Source organism: Anser cygnoides, chromosome 23, assembly GCF_040182565.1.
Source record: "Anser cygnoides isolate HZ-2024a breed goose chromosome 23, Taihu_goose_T2T_genome, whole genome shotgun sequence".
NCBI classification, from domain to species: domain Eukaryota; kingdom Metazoa; phylum Chordata; class Aves; order Anseriformes; family Anatidae; genus Anser; species Anser cygnoides.
Genome location: NC_089895.1, coordinates 5,330,692 through 5,354,151, shown reverse-complemented (window position 1 = coordinate 5,354,151; position 23,460 = coordinate 5,330,692). Strand labels below are relative to the sequence as shown.

Genomic DNA, 23,460 nt, shown 5'->3' with positions numbered 1-23,460 from the left:
GAGTGTTTTAGGAAGCTGAGCGCTCCAACTGACTGCTGCGGGGACGGGGATTGTGAAGCAGAAGAGAATATTCTATTTCGATGGATGTCAAATTGCAACAAAACAGATGACTTATTTATAAACGACAGCCATCCTAAAATGAGTATGACAGATCTAAAGCCTAAACCCGTCTGTATTAGTCCTGCTACAGTCACCTAAATGATAAAGACCTAATCATTTGCAGCAAATACCTCAGAGCTGCATCACTTCTTATTGAAATCGTGCTTTTAAAATGCTTTTAACACTTTGCTAAAGGAACAGAAATTATGTGAATACTGTTCACAATAAAAACATGGCAAGGCTATTAAAATAACAAACACTATATCATTTCACCTTTTTTTCTCACCAGGAAACATTAAAAATAAATGACTAAAATGCAAAGCAGCTTTTAGACACGTCAGTGGACCTCATCGTGCTGGTGGCAAGAGCAGCACAAGCACACTTCAGCTACTGACTATATCTTAAGAGCGTTCCTTCAAACAACGTAAAATAACAGAACCAAATTAAAAAGTTGTACTTGGACCAGATTTTTTTTTTTAATTGAAGCTACTATCACATCATTGCAGGCACTAGCTTGCCACAGCAGAGCTACGCTTTCCTGCTAAGCTCAGCCATTTGTAGCAGACAGCATTTCCACACAGTCACACAGAGCTGGATCTCACCACCCAGATATCTACAGATCTCAAGTGAAGAGGCTCAAGTTTTTGTGGCAATTTAAGTATTCTTTCTCACTCTTACATCCTCTTTGCCCACGCAAGTCAGACCACATCCTGTGTAACCGTAGAGGGACAAAGAGTGCAAAAATCTTCTTCCTTTTTCCCCCAATTAGCACCTAAGCCCCATCTCACCACCCACCCACGCTTTTTTCCCCCGCTCCCCTTCAATTTCTTATGTAGTTTAAAAGCTTTCAGCCTTCAAAACTTATTCACACAAAGTTACCGGCTTGAACCCATAGTCTCAGGTGTATTTCCATGCAATGCTGCCAATAAGCTTTGGATGGAGGCAGAAGCAGGGGGCAGGAGAAGAGAAAAAAAGGCATGGGAAGATACAAGAGGAAACCTCAGGACAAATTCCATGAGATCTGGTTAATACCTAAATGAATGTGGATTGGACCTAAGTTATTATGTTTGTACATAGTGTTATCACTTAATTTAGCATACTTCACACAGTTTGTACATATCAGCTGTATGACAAAATACTTAAGAGTATCTGTATACAATGTCATCCTGTTTTGTTCTTCGTGCACGTGACGCCAGCCTGCTGGAGGGTTTATAACTGGATATCAGACTTTAATGAAACACGAGGTTTTAGACTTCTGATTTTGAGAAATGATTGCCACAGCCTTCCATCTATGGCGCACTCACCTTCAGACAGTGTCATATCTGAGAGACAGCTCCTCTCAGGTGTGCAAAATGTGCCTCAAATTGTTCCCTGGTGCTGTACAGCCACTTACGGTTCTCCCCAGTTCACTTGCTGCCAATTTCATCTATCGAATGCAGTCAGGTGACTAATGGCAAGGAGGCAAGGACACTCAGTACTTCCTCTTCCCAAAGGCTGCTATATTTTGGTGTGCATGGTGGTCAGAGTCCATTTAACTGACAAATCCACTTTCAAGTCGTCTTCTCCCACTGGGATAATTTTCCAGGTCAATTTCTCCTCATGTGTTACACTGTCACCTTGGCTTTGACAACCAAGCTTATTAGACTTTTCATAGTGCATGCACAGTAGTCATTAAAGCACTTGGCTTAGCCTTCCCCATCAGCATGCCTCACTAAAAGCAGCATCTTTCTCACGCGTGAGGCTACTCAACTAGTTTTGCGAGGGAAGAGTATTGCCAGATTTAACTACCCGTGTTTCAGACTGTATGGCTCAGCATCCCGGTTTCCTTTGGCTCAGCTCTTGTTATTGCAGATTGTTTTGGCAACTGCAGTTAAGAACACAAGATACATTAGTATGAAAAGCAAGGAAGTAAAAGAAGTCCAACAACAGTACCAAGTACCCATATAGGGAAGGGGCAGGAAGAAAGAACACTTTTTTTCCAAAGCAGAGAACAGATGTGGAAAAAATCAAAAATTCCCAACCCCCTAACCTTCCCTTCAATTCATACATTATTATCTTGAAGATCTCAACTTCTGGTACATTTGGCACTGTTCAGTAGCCTCCTCTTTTAGACTTTTCTTGCTGCACCTGCTATCTGTCAGTGTTCTTAAATATTCAACATCAAAAAAAATCAGTAATTTACTAAAGCTGCCTTCTCTGCTGAAGAGTTATTTTGACATACTACAGGTAATTATGAGTTGCTTTTGTCATGTTGTCATATACCATTACAAATACTTGTTCAAAATATTACTTCAAGGTGCAAAGAGACAAGCTGCAGATGAACAGCCTGGTTATCCTACTGTAGAACTGGGCAGGATCATCCAGACTCATCTCTCCCTTTTTTGGTATTTGAAATTTCATTTCTGGTGGACGTAACATGCCATATGAGCTGAAACAGTGATCTGCTTTGGGTGCAAATTTTGCTCCCTTCATTCTGTGCTTGAAAAGGAAACGCAAGTGACCTTCACAGTCATTACAAAAGCTCAAAGATGTTTATTTTGGCACAATTTAAAAATACACAAATACATTAAATATCAGGGTTCATTAAAGCCAATTTTATATATGTTATTTTTATATGTTATTTTGGAGGGAGATGGAAACCAAAACACATCATATATTTAAACTGACAGTGCAAATGAGTAAAAAACTGTTTAGATCGCAAGTCCACTGTGTCAGACAGCAAGAACAAAATCTGAAAAGTTCCTGAAACAAAAACAAAAAACAGTAAAGTGTATCTGCTGCATTTAAGGAGGTTGCTGGAGGAAGGAATACAAAAAGGGGAAGAGATGCTACCGTTAAGGAAAGACTTGACCACACAGAAGTTAGAGCATTAGACACTTGACCTTAAACTAAGTTACAATACGCACTTGATGATAAGACAGAGCTCAGACAGTACAATGACATGAATGATTCTTCAATAATTTATGTGGAGAAAGAATACATTAGCAACTGAGCAATACAAGGATGCACGATCATTGACAGATTTGCAAGCAGAACCTCCCTGCTTTCAAAAGGTGCAGTTTCTTGGCATTGTATTATTTGCATAGTTACTCCTTTTCCTTAAAGGTTAAGAAAATATTCAGCAACTAAGTTCAAGAAAAAACCTACGACCTCCAAACAATTTCTACCTGTGGAAAATCTCAGCAGCACGAAGATAAAAAGACATCAAAATTACAGAGACAAAACTGCCACTTCCTGAACTGGGAACGCAGGAACTCTAAGCACATTTCGTATTGAAAGCCAAGTGTCTCAAATGGCATTGTCTGCTGTCTTTAGTTTTGCCCAGTAGAACAAAAACCTTGATAACATCATTGTGATAGAAAGGTGATCTTCAGTTTCTCCATACAGCAATTCAGGGCTGGTTGGTATTTTGTTTGTTCACCCCTTGCTTCCTTGGGGGTGGGGTGCCTCTTCACGGCTTGTTCTTTATCCCCAGTCTTTGCCCTAGCTTGTTTAATGCTACAAGAGCTCTCGTTGCCTTGTACGGGCAGAGCTGCAAGTACATACAACTGCACAGAAATTTGTACAAAAACGGGTCTATCTAGTACGAAACATATCCCTGCCCATCCCAGTTCTGTTCCTATGTCTTTGAATAAGCTTTCAACCTCAGATAGAAGGAACTGGATCACAAGGTTTGCACTCTCCATATGGGTATCACATCAGCTTAAGACAGTTCTGTTCGCATTTTCTGAAGAGAACTGACTGTTCCAGTTTCTGACCATTATGTTCATGCCAGTGGCTGATGATGAAAGGCTTCAAAATAATTTATTTTAGGAGTACAGACCCATAACAGAGCTCCTGCTACACCAAGACAGGCAACAGCAACACAGGTAGGTGGGAATGCACAAGCTGCTTAGAAATCATTTCCCATATGGCAACAGCGATGCTTCAACCAATTTAGCAACCTCAGGTTTTTCAGTCATTCCCCAGTCACCCACTCTCATGCCCATACTACTGTGCCCATTGTGCTGATATAAGCGTTCACATGGCAACAGATTCCAACAGATTCAACCATGCCAGGAACCAATTTGGTGAGAGAACCTAGCCAAGAAAGTTATTTTACAGCTACTTCAATTTCCTGATCAAATGACTACTCAGCTGGCATAAGATGGGCAAGAACAAGCACCTGAGACCTGGGGCTATTTAAGCTGGCACTTTCAACAAGGACTCTGCCATAAGGTGCTGGCCTGCAGATGTCAGGCATGTTAATGTAGGGCTTGACAAAAGAAACCCCTTATTGCATCGGGAGAAATTCACCTGACTTCTCCAGTTCATCTTGATACTCAGTGACGCGTCTAATAGCTACACAGATACCCTGCAGGAATTTTGGTTTCCCTTCGACTGCTGTGTTGAGGGAACTAAATTAGCGGAGACTGTCTTTGCAGGACAGGCACAGCAGCCTATCAATTACAAAGCCGTAGCAAATGATTCTTTATCCTATTAGGCTTTATTTTAGGTGAAGTCATCTGAAAAGCCTCCAAAGTGTGAGAATTTGCTGCGACAGGCCCATATCAACCACAGCTTTCAGAAGTACCAAGGACAACAGTATCTGGATAGCAGGTCTATAGTCACAGTTAAAAACCAGGTTAAAAACCCGGTTAAAAACCAGGGTCAGCTACGTCATCGGCTGAAGAAGATGCTCCAGAAGGCTTTTTTTTTTTTTTTTGCTTCTAAAGGATCCTACATGTTAAGTATTGTTATATTGTCCTAAAACATGAAAGCAGTGGCACTTAGTGTTAACTGTTACAAGTAGGTCCTTCAAACAACTCCACATCCTTGAATACTCCCAGTATTTTGTGTTGGCCTGCAGCACTGAGACACTCAGCTCTGGGGACACAGAACACATCACAACACAGGAAGAACTTGCCAAAACTGAAAGCGTACCAAAGACAGACAGATTCTTTAAAGATTAAACATAGCATCTGTGGGAGACAAATGAAACCACAGAGCTGGAATAGTGCATTTCAAGATCACCAAAGCAGTTCATAGAACTGGATGTATCCTGCCTTCGGTATCTTTGCATTAGTTCATTTCTCTGTTAACATTTGGCACAAACCCTTCGACACAGTATTTTGGCTTCCATTTAGGTCAGCTGCTTGCGATATTTTCCTGGCACTTCAGTAGATTCAGTGGTTTCTTCTCGACACTGCGAGCAGTTATAGAGTCCACAGTCAAGAATGAATGCTACACATTGCTGACCCTGGTTTCAGAAGAAGAGATGATAGCAGCAGATGCAGACGTCACTAGCGACCGCTCTCGTCTGACATATCGTGGCTTCCGAACTAAAACAGTGGGCACAGAAACATCATTAGCACCTGCTGCAAAAACATGCCTTTATCATTAATTCATACCACCACATGCCATCCAACAATTCCTGAATGACTAAAGTCATTCTGCACTTTAAAAAGAAAAACAAAAGACAACCTAGAAGTAATACACACAAAAGCCCACCAAAAAGCAAGTTTTTTTTGCTTTTGGATTACGAAGATCTGGTCTAAAACAGTACATTAGAGTACAAGCTTCCCAGTAATATTTATCGGTTGAAATTATGAAGACTTGGGAAGAAAATTGAGACAAGCTGCTGATTAAGTTTTCAGGCAGAAATATATTTCTTACAGAGTTCCATGCTTATTAGAAACTTACCTTCTCAAAGAGAGCAACCTACAAACAACCCATGTGCCATAAACACAAAAAACAGTATACTCCAAACAGTCTGTGTCACTTGTTTCAAGAAATTGAGGTGCTTCAAATCAGTGAGCCTGAAAATGTACCAGCCTGGCATTGTGAAGAAGATTCCAATCCTGAAAATAAGTCCCAGACTGCAATACTTTTCAAGAAGTATTTTTTCATCTACTTGTTAGACTTCTTTTATTAGACTAGAGAAGTTGAAGTTCTATTTTAAAGTAAAGTACTCCATCAATGCTGTATGCCTACATTAATTAAAGCAATAAATCCCATCAAAAAGATCTACTGGACATACTTCATTTGGTTTCTGTGCTCCCAACAGAGTCCACACAGCTCTATACCAGGCCTTACAAGTAATCGCTTTCACTTGCTGTAGAAAGCATATCATTCTTAGCATATTATTTTGACACAGTTTGTCTGCTTTTCAGTAATGAAATGCACAAAAGGGAAGCTAAAAGGTAAAATATTTATAGCAGCATGCCCCAGAGAACAATTCCTCACCTGAAGAAGCAGGGGGAGGTATCATGGATGCCTGCATAACAGAAGAATGATCATGTCAAAGAAAGCACCTTATTATTCAGTCTTTTATTCAAAAAATATACAGGAACATTTTAGGGTTCCAATGATATTTACTGTTTACATGGTCTTCCTTGGAAAAAGTAACTCAATAGAATCCATATGGTGAGTATTCATCTTTCACGCTTTTTCCCAGTTACCCCAAACATCTCATTTTCACTTGTTTCTCATACATCAGATTAAGTAGCTCCTTAATGAATTGTTCCAACCTCACATTACTGTTTACTTGATGTTTTATGCTTGCTTGTTCTTATTGGAAGGAGAGATTTTACTTACTGTTTCACTAGGCTGGAGAACAGATGCTGAAAGAGAAAGAGAGAGATAACCATCATTAATCTAGAAGGCTAGACTTGCTAGTTTTTTTAAAAAATACATATGTGCAACAGAATAGTTCTATTGTGACAAAACTTTTTTTTTTTTTAAAGACCACCAAAACAGATCAGAACACTCAGAAATCCCATTAGTATGATACACTGTCTGTAGGACTCTTTTCAAGATTAGAAATAAAGGGCTGCAAAGGTCTCCAAGAACAAATTATTTTGCTTTTTAAGAAAGTAACCACAGCAGTACCTCTTCAATATGAAGAAGCTTCAGTAGGAATGAAAGTAGGAATAAAAGAGAGCTACCAGAAAAAGAATTTAAAAAGTGATTGAGCAGTGAAAGATGCAGCCCTTTTCTATAAGAGGTTGCTGCCTTTATGGGGCAAGGGTAATAATCACCTAGACAGAATTAAAAGCTAATGTGTTAACAAGCCAGAGAAATACTTCTAATGCTTCTCCTTCAAAGAAGGATGTGAATGCTTTGGCTTGCTGGACCAAAGTGAACTATCAATACAAAACGAGGAAGTCAGATTAGTATCACTGAAGCCTCAGAGTTCTGGTGTCACACTTAAAAACTGATGGAGAATCTTGTCCCAGCTAAGTTTACTTGAAGACACATGCAAAAGCAACCTAGAGTTTTCAATTTGGCAGTCAGTAGGATACTGGCAGCTCCTGTAAAGCTCCTGATCAATTTAGACGTTAGGTATCTACTGTTGCATACTTCTACATGAAGCGATACCACAGTGGCATGCCACTAGGTTGCTAGGGCTAGATGCAACATTCTTAGCCAAACAACGGAATTGATTGCTCCACCCAGCTTTTTTCCCCTCTTTTAAAAAAGATTTTGTTTGAATAGCCAAGCTTGGACTTGTCATGCAAGACATCAATGAAAATAACAGGAGGTCTGTGTTTAGTATGCCTAACCAGTGAACAGCTTTCTGTTCAACAGAAGGAGCTCTAACACAGCAAATGCGGTGCTGGAGGTTGTCATAGGAATGATTCAAAGAAATTGAGTAGAAGGGGTGAGATTGGACACTCAAACGAGCCTCAGTTTCATTCAAAACACCAGGCAAAACGCAGACATCACCTTCTGCATGATTTGCTCACCAGCTACCAGGAACTGAAGACCAAATGAGTGTGGACACACAGAACCACTTCACTAAAACTGAAGCATCTGAAAAAGCCAATTGTCTGCATAAAAATCTTACTGCCCTATGGCTAAGAACACCCCAGGTGTTCTTTCCCTATCTATTCTGAAATTACTTTGGCATGAAGAAGTCAGCTCTCTGCATTTTAGTTACATAGCTTCATTTCTCAGTTACAGGAACAAAAGAAATGAAGAATAAAGACAAAAAACACCACGTCAGGCAGTTGCCTCTTCCAAGTCCCAGAAGATCCTGCATTGAGAGGGCAAACACAGATGACTGAGTAGTGCAATAATAAGGAACCTCAAACTCCGTTCCCTTTCTCCTGCTGCTGACACATCTCTGGTAAATATGATACCCTTCAGTGCTACGGTTTCCTTTGCTCTAAATCAAGAAACAGCTTTTTGTGAGGCCTTATACGTGTCTGACACTTTGTGTCTTGAAATGCACAAGTTGTCTGAAAATGCCCTGTAAGCAAGAAGCCTAGATATCTTTTTTTAAAATCAGATAGCATTCAGTGACAACTAATGTCAAGTATAGTACTCCAGCAAATCTTTGAAAGCTACAAAAAGACAGCTAGGTTAGTGAGAGATAGTGTCTAATATGCACCTAAGCACGCTTAGACTGAGAACAGACATCCTCCGCACTGCAACGAAAACATAGCATTCCTGTAAGCACATAGCAAGGAAAATGTTTCATTAATTAACATTGTCTTAGATGAACAAGAGATGATAGTAGCTACATACATTAAAAGGTCCTTAAACTTCATGTCAGTGCTTTAAGAAACTAAGCAAAGGTCAGAACTGTTGAGATGAAATACACAATTACTTAGAGGTATTTTACCTTTGTTTCTTCTGTAGAAAACATTAGGAAGTTTATTGGCACGTTTGAGGTAGAAGAAAGAAGCAACAGACAGAATCAGGAATAAACTGATGAAAAATGTCCCTAAGATGAGAGAGGCTGCCACTTCTGGGCCCCCTGAAAAAAAGTTAGAGGAAAGACTGTTACTCACTAGAAATCTGTTCTAACAATAGAGTTAAGCAGAAGATACAGATCAACTTCTTCACATTTACAGAAGAGGTGGTGTGTTTTTTTCTTTAAATAAAAACAGATCTCACTGAAATATCCAATGCTAATTTCATTATATGAACAATTTCCCCAACCTCATTCCAACCCCACAAGTGTCCTAGTCTTTACTTTCCTTAAGATAGCCACATATTTTTAATCCATTATTCCCTTTCTTGTATGTAACTTCCACAAGCACTGCTGGCAGGCAGTCAACATTACTATTGTTATTTTAGGGGACTTCACTTAAGGAATAAAGACAGAACTTGTCAATAGACATTACGCAACCAGTACAGTACACACGGCATTGTGTATTCCACAAATGACTGATATAGAAACCATCCCAAGGAGGCAGACGGTAGCAAGAGGTGCTCCCCTCTATCTCTATTCCCCCTTCCCTACCTCAAAAAATGCCTGTGCATTTTTCTGCTGGTTTATTTAAGGTTATTATCCAAAAGAGCAGGTATTTTAAGAAAAAAGTTGCTAATGATCTTGTTGCAGGCAAACTGAGTAAATAGATCTTGGACAAGTTCTGCTTGAGAAGTCCAGTCTGAGCAGCAATAGATGCTTCAAGTCACGTATACGCACATGACAAGGCAAATATTTGAAAGGGATCAGCAGCACCTGAGTTTGACATGGCTGTTAAGCTTTCCTTTTTAAGAGTGCTGGTGGTAAGCACCCACCCTGTAATAGCAAATCATTTGGCATCACATAGCAGCATTGCACACTTCAATAGGATATCTAAAGTATTCCTAACTTGCATTACTCTTACCAGTGTTGAAATATTTTTAGGAGATTAAATAGAAGTGACTGGTCAGCAATAGTTTAAAAACACAAAAATCAATCTAGAGAAAGGCTAGTCTTTTTTTTTTTTTTAAGACACTTAGCAGGTGTTACATGTTGTCTAATCCCTAAAAGAAACAAAACTCTTGCTGCATAAGCTTCAAAATTCAAGTCACAGGGTTTCATAAATAACCATCTCAATCTGTACCAGAAAGCCTCTTGAAAATCACTAGGACAGGATGAAAGAAACATTCAGTAAAATACAGTTACTTCAAAATCGAGCTTTAAAACTTAATAAAAGATTCCTGTTGAAAGCAAGGCAGAACAAGCAAGAATGGCTGCCACCTTTGGAATAAAACCTGTCCTACAGAAATAAATATTTTACAACTTGTTCCAAAAGCCATGTCATGAAACTGCTGGTATGAAGTGAATAATTACGAAGCCTGCATCTGATCATTATTTCTAGCCACTCACCTATGGTCTGTATGAAAGGAGTTACGGTGCTTATATTCATTTGGAAATTCATCCCTCTGATACCAGCTGTAATAAAAAATTCTTACAGTAAAATCTGATAAAAGCTACATATTTGTTGAAAAACTTAGTGAAAGGCTGCTATATTTCTTAGTAATTATTTGAAATTGTACAAGAATCCTGATTTCTCCCATTAAAAACACAAACATTCTTAACATCACCTTTAAGAATTCCAAGAAAGTAAATGGGCATCATCATATTCACCATTTGTCCAAAGAGAATAATTCACTGGTGCATTTCTCAGAGGCTTAGATCGAGTTTATCTCTTGCACTAAAAAAATTTAGAAGGAACTGAATGGATCTCACCTCTCAAAAACCACACGTACAGAACGAATCTGGCCTTCTCAATATAGATTTTTCAAGGAGCTAAAGTACTGCCTGAGCTATTTTGTTCTCTGGAAAAGTCCCTAGCAAACGCCTACAGCAAATGCCTTTTTCTGACAGCAGAGATGAAAGCATGCACAGAATTCAGTGTTCACTGTATTTATTTGATACAGGTCCTAGCTTGTAACTTTAATCATTTTGATGTTCTGGACTTTATTTTAAGAACTTACATTGGGCCTAATTATCTTTTCTTTTTCTTAAGATGTTGCATTCAATTTCACAGATGAGGTAGCCTAATATACAACATTTTTGAATTCTCTTCCCTTCTAGATTCTGGAATGGTTCCACCAGAGTGAATGGTTTCTGACAGTTAAATTCCAAAGCTTGTATAGGCTTTACTGCATGTTCAAAGCCTCCAATGTACATTAGTACTTTGTGAAAATTCTTCCTTTTCCAAGAGGGGAGGTGGGGGGGGAAGACTTCGCAACACTTGATGTCTTCTTGAACAGTCTTTGCTGGACCACACATGCAAGAAGAGACCTCAGTACCAAAAGACACCCATTAAAATAACGAGGTAAGTGACTCACCATTTCTGCAATCAGTCAGATTGTGAGCAGATGCAACAGGAAGAGATTCATTTTTGCACTTAATGCAGCTGCTACTCCCATCCTCGTTCCACCGTCTGTAACAACCTGCATAAGAATAAAACGTACAGATGCTTGAAAACAACAAAAGCAGCAGAGATATTTCCTGATCTTTAGAGAGAGGTGGAAGTGACAGAAATTCCATCAGTTTGGTCTACCAGTTACAAACATCTCCAGCTACACAAGTTCAGAGGTTTCATTTTAAAGTGTTTATTCCAGAAAAGATATAACCACTTAAGGGGCAAAATGGAGAAAGTTACAAGCAAAAAAACTTCCCAGAAGGCAGTTTTAACATAGCTCCATTCACTGCTTCATGCACGTTAGTTTTGAGAAAGATGCGATGTGTCTAACAATCTGCAACTACCTTCAACAACATTAAAAAAGCATCACTTTGATGTTTATTTTCAGAGGTTATACACAGTGGCATTAAGTTCTGTTTCAACAGTCATATACAGGAGTGAAAACTGAAGTAGGCAGGGACAAAGATGCTAAGGAACATACACCTGGATGAAAGAAGATGCTGCTGTCCCCACAGTCAATCAACTCAAAAGTGGCAGACTAAAGACACGTGATGCAAACTCTTCCGTGCCTCAGTGATCTCTAGTATTGTACTAGTTGTTTCACTTTAAGAAGAACCCAAGCCTGTTTAAACTATTCTGTGACAGATGGCGAGTGTTTTATATCAGTCACCCTACCACATAGGCTGGAAACTGATTAAAGTTTCATCTTCAGTGCCTTCCATGTTCCAGTGTCTCAATTTCTGTTTAAATGCACATACTGCTACCTCTTTGATAAGAAAAAAGTTAGGGCACATCTTCAATAACAACTTCATTTAATAAAATAAAGCTTTGGTGGTTTCACTTGAGGCTTAGACTCAAGACATGAAGATTAGAAAGATATTCCAACTAGATCATATTACAGTCTAACATTTTAAAGCAAAAAACTTACTGTGCTGGCTAAAATCCAGTTCTCTAGAGCCTTGAGCCACACTGGTATCAATTATCCCATAAAGCAAACCATTAGTAAGGTGCTGATTTGAAAACAGCTCTGCTACTACATTTTCCTTAGAGGAAAGCGGCACATTTGATGCCCACAGTAATAAATTACATCTGACATTTAATCTAAACACAAACAGACCCGATATAAGGGCAAAGACTTTCTACGGTAATAGGAAGGAAGCACCAAGGCCCTTGTCTGACACCAAAGATTTTGGTAGGTTATCAGTTTACAGTAAGACTTAAGAGAATGCATTCCTGTAACTTGGAGGCAATTGTTTTTACCATGTCTAAAATCATTTAGGAACAGAAATGAATGCAGTAATGAAGCAACAGTTAAAGCTAACAAGGCAGCAAAATTAGACAGGCTTAAAATGCTTTAACAACCTTCACAAGGAAACGACTGAACCCAGAAACGTGCCCCAGTTTTTAAACCACTAACTCTTGTTACTGTGGGCTCTGAAGCCATTTTCCTGCTTTTACACTCCAATTTTAAACAAAGTAGTATTAAAAAAAGATCATCCTTCTGCTATTGCTGAAGAATGACAAAAAGTTTTAAATTCCATTTAGGAAAAAAAAAAGCCTCTACTTCAATTACACAAGGAAGAATGAGGCATTCTGTGCTAACAAGACAACATTGAAACTATTCTTACCGCTCTCTTACATACATTACAGCATTTTTGCTCTTTATGCCCATTTTATGGACTTTTAAGTACTTACAATAGCTCTTACATAATCCAACTGCATGCTAAATAAAAAGAGATGAAGCATATAACTTTATTAATAGCCACCTATTCTCCTTACCATAGGAGAACAACATTTGAGAGTCATAAGCAGCATTACCTTGTATATACAGTAGAACAGAAACTTCAACTAGCTATTCTTTCTTCTCCCAACAAAGTTAGGTGCTGTATTTTGGTCTTAACTGTGAAAAACAATCTGAAATTTAATTAAGCAATGACACACTATACCTGGACTGCACTGATTGGTTACTGGACAGGAACTGTTTGAATCCAACGTATCCACACAACATTCTGCTTCTGGAACCTAAGGAAAAAAAGATCACAATGCATTTCGCACAGTTCTCAACTTCTCAAAAATTATTCAGTGAACATCTACAAAGAACATAGGGAACTAAGCATTTTTCCTTTTGCATTAAGCAGCATTATGAGAAAACAAGCTAGATGCACCATTAAGCTGATTTTGACACAGCAGCTGCTGCCCAAACTAACGCTTCAAAAACAAGTGTGTGGACTACTGTTGTCTTTGGACAAAGCCTCAAAAAACTGCTTTAGAAATATATTTGCTAAATTCTTCAGTGAAGCACAGTTCAGACATGGAGTTATCCTTCTCACAGCACCAGACGCCCTAGCAGATGTGCTCAGAAATCATTTCTCTGCAGACACTGTGGTTGCTACACTGATGAAACAAGCCCTGAAACAGTCACTAGGACACAGGGTTGGTAGGAATCAGCAGAACAAGAGGAATACTCATAGTGAAGTACTTCCATCATAGCTAATCACATGAGACCATTGTACCTTCTGGTAACGTATAAGAGTTGAAGATACTTTTAGATATTTCCCAGGTCACAATAACCCAATAAGATGCCCTTGTGCTGAAAACAAAGGGGACGATGATGCTAAAAATTGAGATGACAGGTATTATTTCGATTGACAGTTTTCAAGTCCTCCCATTCCCCTTTGTTGACCAGACTTGCACAAAGTCCCTGAGCAACTACACTATGTCTCCTCTCACTTAATCTTGAAGAGTTTTCCTTTTATACTGAAGCCTCTTTTCACAAAACTTCTTTAGAGCATTACAAGGATTTTAAACTACAGTAGATTTACATAGGTAATACACTGTATTAATCTTAGGATGCCAATACTATTCAGAAAGCAGTAGTTGAAATTTCATGTGTGAAGTACTTAGAAGTGAACTCAAAAGAGGGACACACTATTAGCAAAATGACTGGCAAAAAAAAAAAACAACGCTTTTTATTGAACACCCATATTGCAACTGATGATAACATCTACATAAGGCAAAGCAATCCAGCAGAGATGCAAAAGCTTCTTCCTTCAACATTTAACATAAAAGAGTAACTTCACATAACCTGAAGGCACGTAGAGCTTACTTCTGTTGTTTCTTTACATAAAAGCCAATTTCAAAATGATTTACAAATTACAACAAGCTGTGACATAAGCTTTGAGATAAATGGTTGTTAAGAACAGAGTAGCTCTTCTGACAGATAGCACTACCATCCTGTATAGACTTGGGTATATCCTCCCTCTGAATTTGTACAAAACAAACTACAAAACTATGTCTTTTTAAGTTTTGTAGGTACATTCCACTAAAGAATATATTAAGTCAAATCTGTTTTAAAAAGGGAGTAAGTATTCTCAGACAAAAGTAGCAAGAACTGATCTATATTCTGCCATATACATAGCCTAGATGTACCCAACATGTAACAGCCAGAATTATTCTGCTAATCAGCCAAATCCATCAAATCCAGCGGTGACGAAGATCAAAGCTACCAGGAGAAACAGTTGGAACAGTCAAAACTGAAATTAGAAGGCTGATTTCACACTGTTAGCACATCATGGGGAGGTAGACTAGTGCAAAGAACTGGAAGACCTATAGATAACAGTCTTAAAACCTTAAGAATTTGCTGGTCAGATTCTCCTGAAAGCAGAATTTTTATATTTGACCTTTTTCTGTGACTTGAAGCAAAATCAGCTTCAGAGCTCCTCAGTCAATTGAAAAGTTAACTTTTTGGTATCTGTGCTTTTAAGTGTTTGTAGTAAAATTACCAAGCAGCTTGACAAGTGTTTTCTCGATCACGAGGCTGTTTTTTCTTCATGGTGTGAAGTGTTGCCAGTTGCATCCCTGTTAGCCTACAAGCATATGACTAGGATGAATTCAGTGCTTTAGCAGGCAATCAGCCCTCATAGCAAATTCACCCAGTGTAAACGCTTCGGTTAATGACTGCTAGTATAGTTCATTTCTGTTTAATCAGAAAGCCTCCATAAGCTGCAACGTGAGGAGAAAGCAATCTGATCCCTCTGTTCGCATATAGCTCCCAGCACGACAAAAACATCAAGTACCTACCGAACTTTCAGTAGATTTGCTGGCAACTTCTGCTACAAGTCTAGTTAAGAGAAGGACATATGGCACCTCCATGCCCCGGAAAGACAGAGGTCTGCACAAGAACAAGGAAAGAAATTGGAATGAATTATTAATGACAGAAGTTACGCTTTCCCTTTGCGAAGGAACTTTTGCCAACACATTCCTTTTATTTGACTGCAAAGGCCTTTAAATTAAATATGCTGGGGGGGATGACTTACCTTGGTTCAAGACACAGATTTGAGACATTCAGAGTTTTCCCTCCAGCTGCAGAAGGGCAGATTTCTGGCTATGGCAGACTGCGGTTGCTAAGAAACAAGGAGCCTTATCAGTCTGCTCCAAACTGGGCCACGCAGAGACTGTTCCACACCCAGGATCTGAAAATCAATGTGATTGCAATAGAACAGTTACTGCCTGGCACCACCACTGATAAGCCTCCCCGCAGATACAGACTCCTCTGGCTGCAGCATTGAACTGTGATGGATTTGTATCAGGACAGAGAGCACATGCCACTTTGAAAAGGCAATACCGCAATTAATTTTTCCCATGACAGCACAGCCATGAAGCATTAATGAAGTCTGTCTGCTAATAAGCAGTATTTCTCAACTGCCTGAACGCAGACCTCCTTAACGCGGAAGAGAACACTGTCTGCTACAAGCCTTGCTCCCCACCTCCACTTCTCACACACAACTCCACACAACCTGGAGAAGGCCCACACTTGTTAAATTGTTCTCCTAAACTAAGAAGTGCTACGTCACGCGTGGTCTGCATTGTTCAGACACTTCCTGGAGTACCGCAGTACCTGCCCAGCCTCTGGTGAATGCACTGTTGGATGCCACACCCAGCGCTCGCAGCTAGCATACCTGGCAGCTCCCAAAAAAGGTTTTCCTGTTGTAAAGAAAACACGGGACAGGCAACTTCCTCTAACTGGAGCTTAATAAGAGGAAAGCCAGCCTTCAGCTGTGGGGAAAAGCTCGTTAGTGAGTCATTTCACAGACTGACATTTGTCACTATTTTTGTCAGATAAAAATCCAGTGGATGAATTTCAAATTACTCTCAAATATGCATCGTAACCCTTGGCAAGCTGTTTAGCTGAAGAAGTCATTGAACAGTTTCTATGATTAATTTCCATTCAGCTTTTTTAAAATCACTTAAAGTATAACAGACAGTGCCTAAACTTCAAAATAAGATTAGCCCAGCTCAGTGGGAAAACTCCTTATTATCCCCTGCAATCAGCTAAAAGCTTCATGATCAAGGACTGAAAATCCCGAAAGCCACACTCCAGTTTTACTGCTACAAGTAACTTCTACAGCTAATGAGGATTTGAAGAGAGCAGGAAAGGCTTGCGCTGACACGATACCTTTCGATTTAAACATAGCAAGGATGGTGATGCACATACCTATTCTACAGTTAGGTTCACAAAACGCTGCCTGAAAATATATATTTTTAAAAGCAATTTTTAAAAGGAATACCCGAGGTGACAAGATACCTCAAATGCAAACATCTGTTTTAACAAAAAAGGTGAACTCATCTCAGCAGATGAAAGGAGACAACCTCTCTGGAGCGCAGCGCACACCTCCAGAAGCCGCGAACGCCTAGCTGAGAGCTTTGAAGGCAACACTTTCTTCTTGAGCACATTTCGGCAGAACAGAAGCTACTTATGACTCAGTAAATGACTGCTGATGCAGGCGCGCTGCACTCATCGAGTTTGACAGAGAGCTTTCCTTGTGCACGGCAGTATAAGAGTACTTATATAAATGCTCTGAATAAATCTGTTTTAGATTACATGGGTGCAACCTTAACTCGTGCATTTAACCTTTTAAAAAATGTGGTGTTTTTTTTTTATGCCCTTCTGCTGCAGTAAAAGTTAAGTAACACAACTTCAGGGTTTTTTCAAGGCATTCCAGCAGATTAACATTAAAACAATCTTGAGGATTTGCATACGGATGGATGGATTTTAAAGCTTGCCTGATTACCTATCAGTTCACTACCTTCAAAGTGAGATACCGCTTCTTGGTTGAGAAAGACTTCCTCTGGGGTAAATAGCTACAGTTGGTAAAGACATTTGCTGATAAATTGTTGTTTTGGAAGCTACGCACAGATTTTTGTCAATACCCAATTACTATTATAATATCTGTAAATACTAGAGAATCAAATATGAAAAAGACATTTGTTTAAACAAGTATATTCTTGTTACCTAGAAAAACCACTTATTTTCAGGAGCAAGTCATGCGAAACAAGAAAACATTCGGGAAACTAGCCACTGCGAAGCGCCCGATCCTCCTGTTTGTAAATTAAAATAGCTGCACAGCAGGAGTTCAATATTGGTTACACTTCCACTCCGAAAATAAATTAAGATACTAATCAACAATCCTGCTGCATTTATAGGCAGATATTTGTTCATAGCCACTACTGATTGTAACAAACTAGAACACATGTCCTGCAGCTGTTCCAGTAGAAATAGGCCATGAGATCTATTTGCTCTCAAATCAAATTTTTTTCCCCTGTGAGAGACAGAATATGTAAGCTTTATATATACATTGTTTGTTGAACCAGCTTTGAATGCAGGAAAAGGAAGACAGGCGTGAACAAACTGCTTTAGAACTCCCAAACATATTAAACTTATGTTGGGTTTACTCAATTTACATTTTACTCCAGGTCCCAGAACCACTTCTTCACATCCTGCTGGATTCGCTTTCTGCCAGGAAAAATTACGAGCCCTTAAGATAATATATAAATAACATCTGCCTGAATGAGGGAGAATTCAGGCCATGAAGGCAGCACTAGACAGCTACTTTTTCATTTAGGGTAATGCCCGTGAAAGGTGTCAGACAGCACTAAGCATCCATATTCTTTATTTGCAATAATATGAAAAACACATACAGTGTTCCTAAAGTATGGTTGTGCCGCACCTTGGCAAGGCTGCAAAGTGCTTCTGACTTGCACATCAAAGAATAAATCAAGCACAGAACTTTGAAACAAGACAACTTCAGGTAGGGATTTGTACTGTTAATTGGTCTCGCCTTGCAAAACCACAGAAATAATAGCCCATTTTACTGCTTTCCAGCCACAAGTCAATCAGAACCACTCTATTGCCAACCTGAACGATGTTTTTCACCGTAATTTTAACTTTAGCAAGTGAAAAACCCTAGAGCCTCTAAGATGTTCAGTACACACTGAAGACTAACTACACCTCAAACGAGATAGATGAGGTTTGAGTATTTAAATTAAGCACGAGAGTTTGATCGGGATCTGACACTTGCAGGAAAACAATTTTCAAGCTCTAAGAATGTTTCATGTTTGGTAGTGTTTTCTCTTTGGAGTAAGGAAAAAAAAAAGATAATGTCATGCACAAACTGGAGCCCAAATTAGAACCTATTTATGCTTGAGATGCCAACAGTTATGAGAACAGAGACATTTTAATTAAAACTAGTATTTCACACCAGAGTTCCACATTAGAAATAAATCTCAAATCACTGTCAACTTGCATCTCAAGTGCCACAATACACATAAGCTAAGTATGTCAAGATTCACTAAGTAAACTCTTCCTCTTGTTGCCTTTTAAAAAATGGAAGCGATTCATGATGAATACTAAGCACTCAAAGTCTTTTTCCTCCCACTCCTGGAATCAAATGTCCTTTAATTAAACTTTAAGTCTATACCTTGTATACATACAGCTGTGCATCCATTATCTCTGTTGTACTGTCAGTATCTCTCTTGCTTCAAGTGCTGCAGGAGCTTTGTATGAGCAAGGCAATTTTTTCAAGTACAGGGAAAAAAACGGCAGTAGAAAGAAACATTGCCTAAATTTCAGGTGGCTTTACAATTCATTTAGCAAATCAGAGTTTAAAACAGTATCACCCTCATTGTGCTGCCAAGGTGCTTCTTAATTCTGATGTGACCTTGAATTAGCCGTGATAAAACAGCAGAGTATTAGAAAAGTCAAAATGCAGACTCACAAACCAACCTAAGCTCCCACTTACCAGCTCCTTCAGAGGCATGCTCTAGAACACTGCATCTTCCTCAGGTAATGCTGAAGGCTGATAATATGTGGCTGACTGCTAATTTCTCATTGACACTGCAAGTGTTTCACAATAAACCTGCACAGTAGAAGAACAGATGTGGGTTGTGCTTACAACAATCCTTCCTAAATTAAAGCTGAAGCAGGACTTGTTTTTCCAGCTTCCTTACCATGCACCTGTGAAAAGACCTACTATCCCTGCCCTCACATCCAAATGTTTGTATAATGCGCCAGCAACCAACAATTAAGACGACACACCTGCACAAGACAATGAAGTTATCTGCTCTGAGCTAGGCTTTGCTTCAAAAGCAGTTACGTGCCTGGAACGCGCCTAGAGGAGACAGTAGTTAATACCAACATGTGCTGCTCCGTCAACACACAGTAACACCTCCTACTGTTACAACAGTCTTTGGAACCGTGAGCAGAGATGAACACTGGTGTAATTTGGTTGCCCATAGTGTAGCCATACACTGCAGGGGACGATCTTCTGGAAACGTGAATCATGGAATCATTAAGGGTGGAAAAGACCTTCAAAGATCATCTGGTCCAGCCATCATCCTACTAACCAATGTCACCCACTAAACCATGTCCCTAAGCACCACACCCAACCTCTCCTTGAACACCCCCAGGTTCAGTGACTCCACGACCTCCCTGGGCACCCCGTCCCAATGCCTGACTGCTCTTTCTGAGAAGAAATGTCTCCTCATTTCCTACATGAATCTCCCCTGGCACAACTCGAGGCCATTCCCTCTAGTCCTATCATGGGTTACCCGTGAGAAGAGGCCGACCCCTAGCCCCCCACACCTCCCTTTCAGGCAGTTGCAGAGAGCAATGAGGTCTCCCCTGAGCCTCCTCTTCCCCAGACCAAACACCCCCAGTTCCCCCAGCCGCTCCTCATAGGACTTGTGTCCCAGGCCCTTCCCCAGCCTCGTAGCCCTTCTCTGGGCACACTCCAGGGCCTCAATGTCAAAGTGAGGGGCCCAAAGCTGAACCCAGCACTCGAGGTACGGCCCCACCAGAGCAGAGCCCAGGGGGACGATCACCTCTCTGGCCCTGCTGGCTGCTCTATTCCTGACACAACCAGGGTGCCGCTGGCCTCCTTGGGCACGCCACCACCTCAACGTGCACACAGCCCAATTTGCTGGCTCCCCTCTGCAAACCAGCCCAATAAATATATATCTTAGAGATGCCCAGACGTGCTCGAGGTTTATCCATGAAAACAAAACACCGAAAACCCACCCAGAACCCCAGACAGCCTCAGACCGCCAGCAGCGCGACCCGCCGCGCTAGTTAATTACAACACACCCCAATTAACTTCCCCGGCACGGCGGGGAGGAGGCGACGCCGGGGGCAGGAGGCGCACAGCGGCCCTGAGGGGGGCGCCCGGTACCGGCAGCGGGCCTGCGGCCTCCCCCCGCCTCCTCGCCCCCCACCTGCCCGTCCCCGGCCCCCAACAGCGTAGGCAAAGTCCCGGGGCTCGCCCCCAAGCCCCCCGTCCCCTCGCCCCCCGCCGTCCCCTCACCTCAGGGGGCGACCCCCGGGAGCACCGGCGGCAGGTTCCCTTTCGTACCCCCCGCCCTCAGGCGGCGCCCTGCCCGCTCCTTCTCGCGGCGCGCTGGGAGTTGTAGTTTCTCCGCCGGCCCGCTGCCCCGTTGTCCAGCGAGCGGCTCGCCGCGCTGAACTACAAATCCCAGCAGGCCCCGCGCCGCGCCCTACCTGTGTCCGCCTCCCCGCAGGTAAATCCCCTCCTTCAGCCCTCTCCCTCGGCGCCTCCGCCGGCGCCGCTCCCCTTGCGCGCGATGCCTCATGGGAAAGCGAGTCCCGTGCCTGGAGACAGGCAAAGGAACGGGAGGGTTCTGGCACTACAACTCCCGGCGTGCACCGCGCGGCCGCGGCCATTTTGAGGGTTGCTGGGCGACGCAGACGCCCCAGAGGGATGTTGGGGGGGGGCTGCAGGTAGCTCAGGAGCTGAGCAGAGGCGAAAAGCGTCAATTTGGGGGGAAAAGGCGCTGAAGTGAGAGGCAAGGGCGAGTCCACTCGTCCCATGAGCCTTATACTAAGTAGGGGTTATCGTGACAAAATGATTATATATTGCATTAAACACTTACCAGAATAGGAACAAAAAGAGGCTACAGCGTGGCCAAACCCAGCCTCTCCACCTCACACCAGTAACTTGATGTCATCTCCTTGCATCATCCTGATGACACCCTCCTGATAAGCGCTGGGCTTGCAAGGAAGTAAAAGGAAGCCTTGAGAAACGCAGGGCAACGCTCATTTTCCAGGATGACACCCGCTGCCCACCTCAGCATGCTGCTATCGTCCTGTCTCGCCCTGACTAATTACCGCTGAAATGTGGCGGAAAGGGCAGAGCCTCCTGGCAAAACCCAGACTTGAAACAGCTGGCAAGATAAAAGCCGTACTTCTGATCTAAGGCTTCCTGCAGAGAAAGTTACTGAGCTCTTGAAGAGTGAACTAAAAGTTGTTCCAAGTTTGATAGGACAGTACATTTTGTTACAAGGCTGAATTATAAAGCTTATAGGCGATGCCAAATGGGGACAGAAATCATTCTATCGCTTTATTTTTTTAATAAAAGATTCAAAAATATTTAAACTCTTTGAAAATTTCTGGACAGTATAAAAAATATTTTTCCATTAAGAAGCTACCTATTTGAGTGTAATAAAGAATAAAAATATTTACCAATTACGTTCATATTCAGTTTTACTGAATATTTATATAACTGCTGAAACATGAAAACCGAATGACACTCTTTACAAATTCTGTAATCTGGATAGTTTAGAAGAACCACGACTTACTGTTTTTTATTTATTTGTTTAAAGTAGGTACAATGAGTCAGGTCAGAACCTAGTATCTCCAAGAAAGGCTGAAGTGCACTACTTGAGAGTAAGGTCAAATGAATGAGTAGGAAAACTCCTCCACTTGACTTTTGATACAACGGTTCTAGTGTTTCTGCCACAAAGTGTGAACTTATTATATAATAAAGTAGTACATCTTGCTTGAGAGAGATGAAGAGGACAGCGGGGAGACAGACTTGTTTGCTCTCTGTTCTTCTGTGTACAGCATCCCGTGACACATGAAGTTCAGCTTCTGATAAAGAAATACACAGGGTAGCTGAAGGGCTGAAACTGCAAACAAATTATCACTGGTTTCACTTGTGGTTAGACAGAACTTGCAGAGGTGCATAATTTGCACATTAGCGGAACGGTTAAAAAGGTTCTCAAATACCTTTGGATTCTGTGAGTTATTTGATGGGAAAACATAAAATAGTAGGACAAAGTATTTTGACTTAAAAGCACTTCTTCATCTCAATATCAGATTTATCCTTCTCTCTTCAACAATTAAGCCTTCTGCTTTTTGTCTTGTTCGCTAGTTCTAAAACTTGCGATGACTTCACAGCCAGGAGAAGTATTTCTTGCTTTCTTAGCTGCGTATTGTGGTTTGCATTACTTTGTAAATATGTCGCTAGGAATTTGTTCTGAAGCTTCATAATCTTTTTGCAATCCCTTCTCTCTCCAGCCTTCTATCAACATTTCACAAAATAGGACACTTGGCTGAACAAATAGTGTGACAGTGAGATTGGATTTTTTTTTTTTTTAATTTTTATTTTTTGCTTAACAGATTCAATGCATGTAAGAGGCTGTGATTTAAATCTGATGAATAGTTTAGTAGTTAACACCCAAACTTACTACATTTCTCAATAACTAGAATAACGAGTTACTTCATAAAACTCAGTATCTGTACAACATATGCCTGTGCAGGGGAAGATTTGCTACTTCAAAGCTTATGGATGGAGACAGGAAAGGTAGAAATTGTGAGTTTTGAATTTAGGGTCAACAAACACTTTAATTTATAAGTCAGGAGAAAATTTTGCACTCTGACAGGCATGGCTAGTTCTTTATTATTATTATTACTTTTCCATAATTCAGAGGGCAGCACTGCTGTGAAATAAAATTGCTGGAAAAAATGCAGACGTTGACAAAACAAATGAATACACTAAATATTTGTCTTTCTGGGTAGTCCCATAGTTATTGCCACTGCAGCAGTAAAACTAAAGTGCAGTTCTTCAAAAGTACGTTCCTGCTCATGAACACACAT

General features: G+C 40.7%; 1 protein-coding gene across 4 annotated transcripts; it reads right to left on the bottom strand.

The window, feature by feature from the left end:
* Positions 1–2,607: 2,607 nt before the first annotated feature.
* Positions 2,608–21,167, bottom strand: C23H1orf159 (chromosome 23 C1orf159 homolog). Of its 4 annotated transcripts, none has more exons than XM_013194283.3 (11): positions 21,064–21,167; positions 19,310–19,426; positions 15,548–15,703; positions 15,312–15,402; positions 13,178–13,253; positions 11,155–11,259; positions 10,187–10,252; positions 8,708–8,842; positions 6,676–6,701; positions 6,325–6,355; positions 2,608–5,420 (listed from the first exon to the last, which is right to left on the bottom strand). In XM_013194283.3, exons 4-11 carry the CDS (start codon positions 15,381–15,383, stop codon positions 5,323–5,325), a joined length of 609 nt encoding a protein of 202 aa, XP_013049737.3. In that variant the 5' UTR covers positions 15,384–15,402; positions 15,548–15,703; positions 19,310–19,426; positions 21,064–21,167; the 3' UTR covers positions 2,608–5,322. The 4 variants fall into 4 exon arrangements, with proteins under 4 accessions (XP_013049737.3, XP_047923581.2, XP_047923583.1 ...); XM_048067624.2 differs by lacking the exon at positions 21,064–21,167 and adding an exon at positions 20,870–21,018; XM_048067626.2 differs by lacking the exons at positions 10,187–10,252; positions 21,064–21,167 and adding an exon at positions 20,870–21,019.
* Between the last annotated feature and the right edge of the window lie 2,293 nt (positions 21,168–23,460).

Excerpts from the sequence above, each read along its gene's own strand:
- C23H1orf159 (XM_013194283.3), bottom strand. The coding sequence starts at position 15,383 with ATGGAGGTGCCATATGTCCTTCTCTTAACTAGACTTGTAGCAGAAGTT. Across the intron at positions 10,253-11,154 it reads TCTGACTGATTGCAGAAATG|CTGGTATCAGAGGGATGAAT; the intron begins GTGAGTCACTTA and ends TTTTTATTACAG. Across the intron at positions 6,702-8,707 it reads TTTCTACAGAAGAAACAAAG|CATCTGTTCTCCAGCCTAGT; the intron begins GTAAAATACCTC and ends TTTCTCTTTCAG.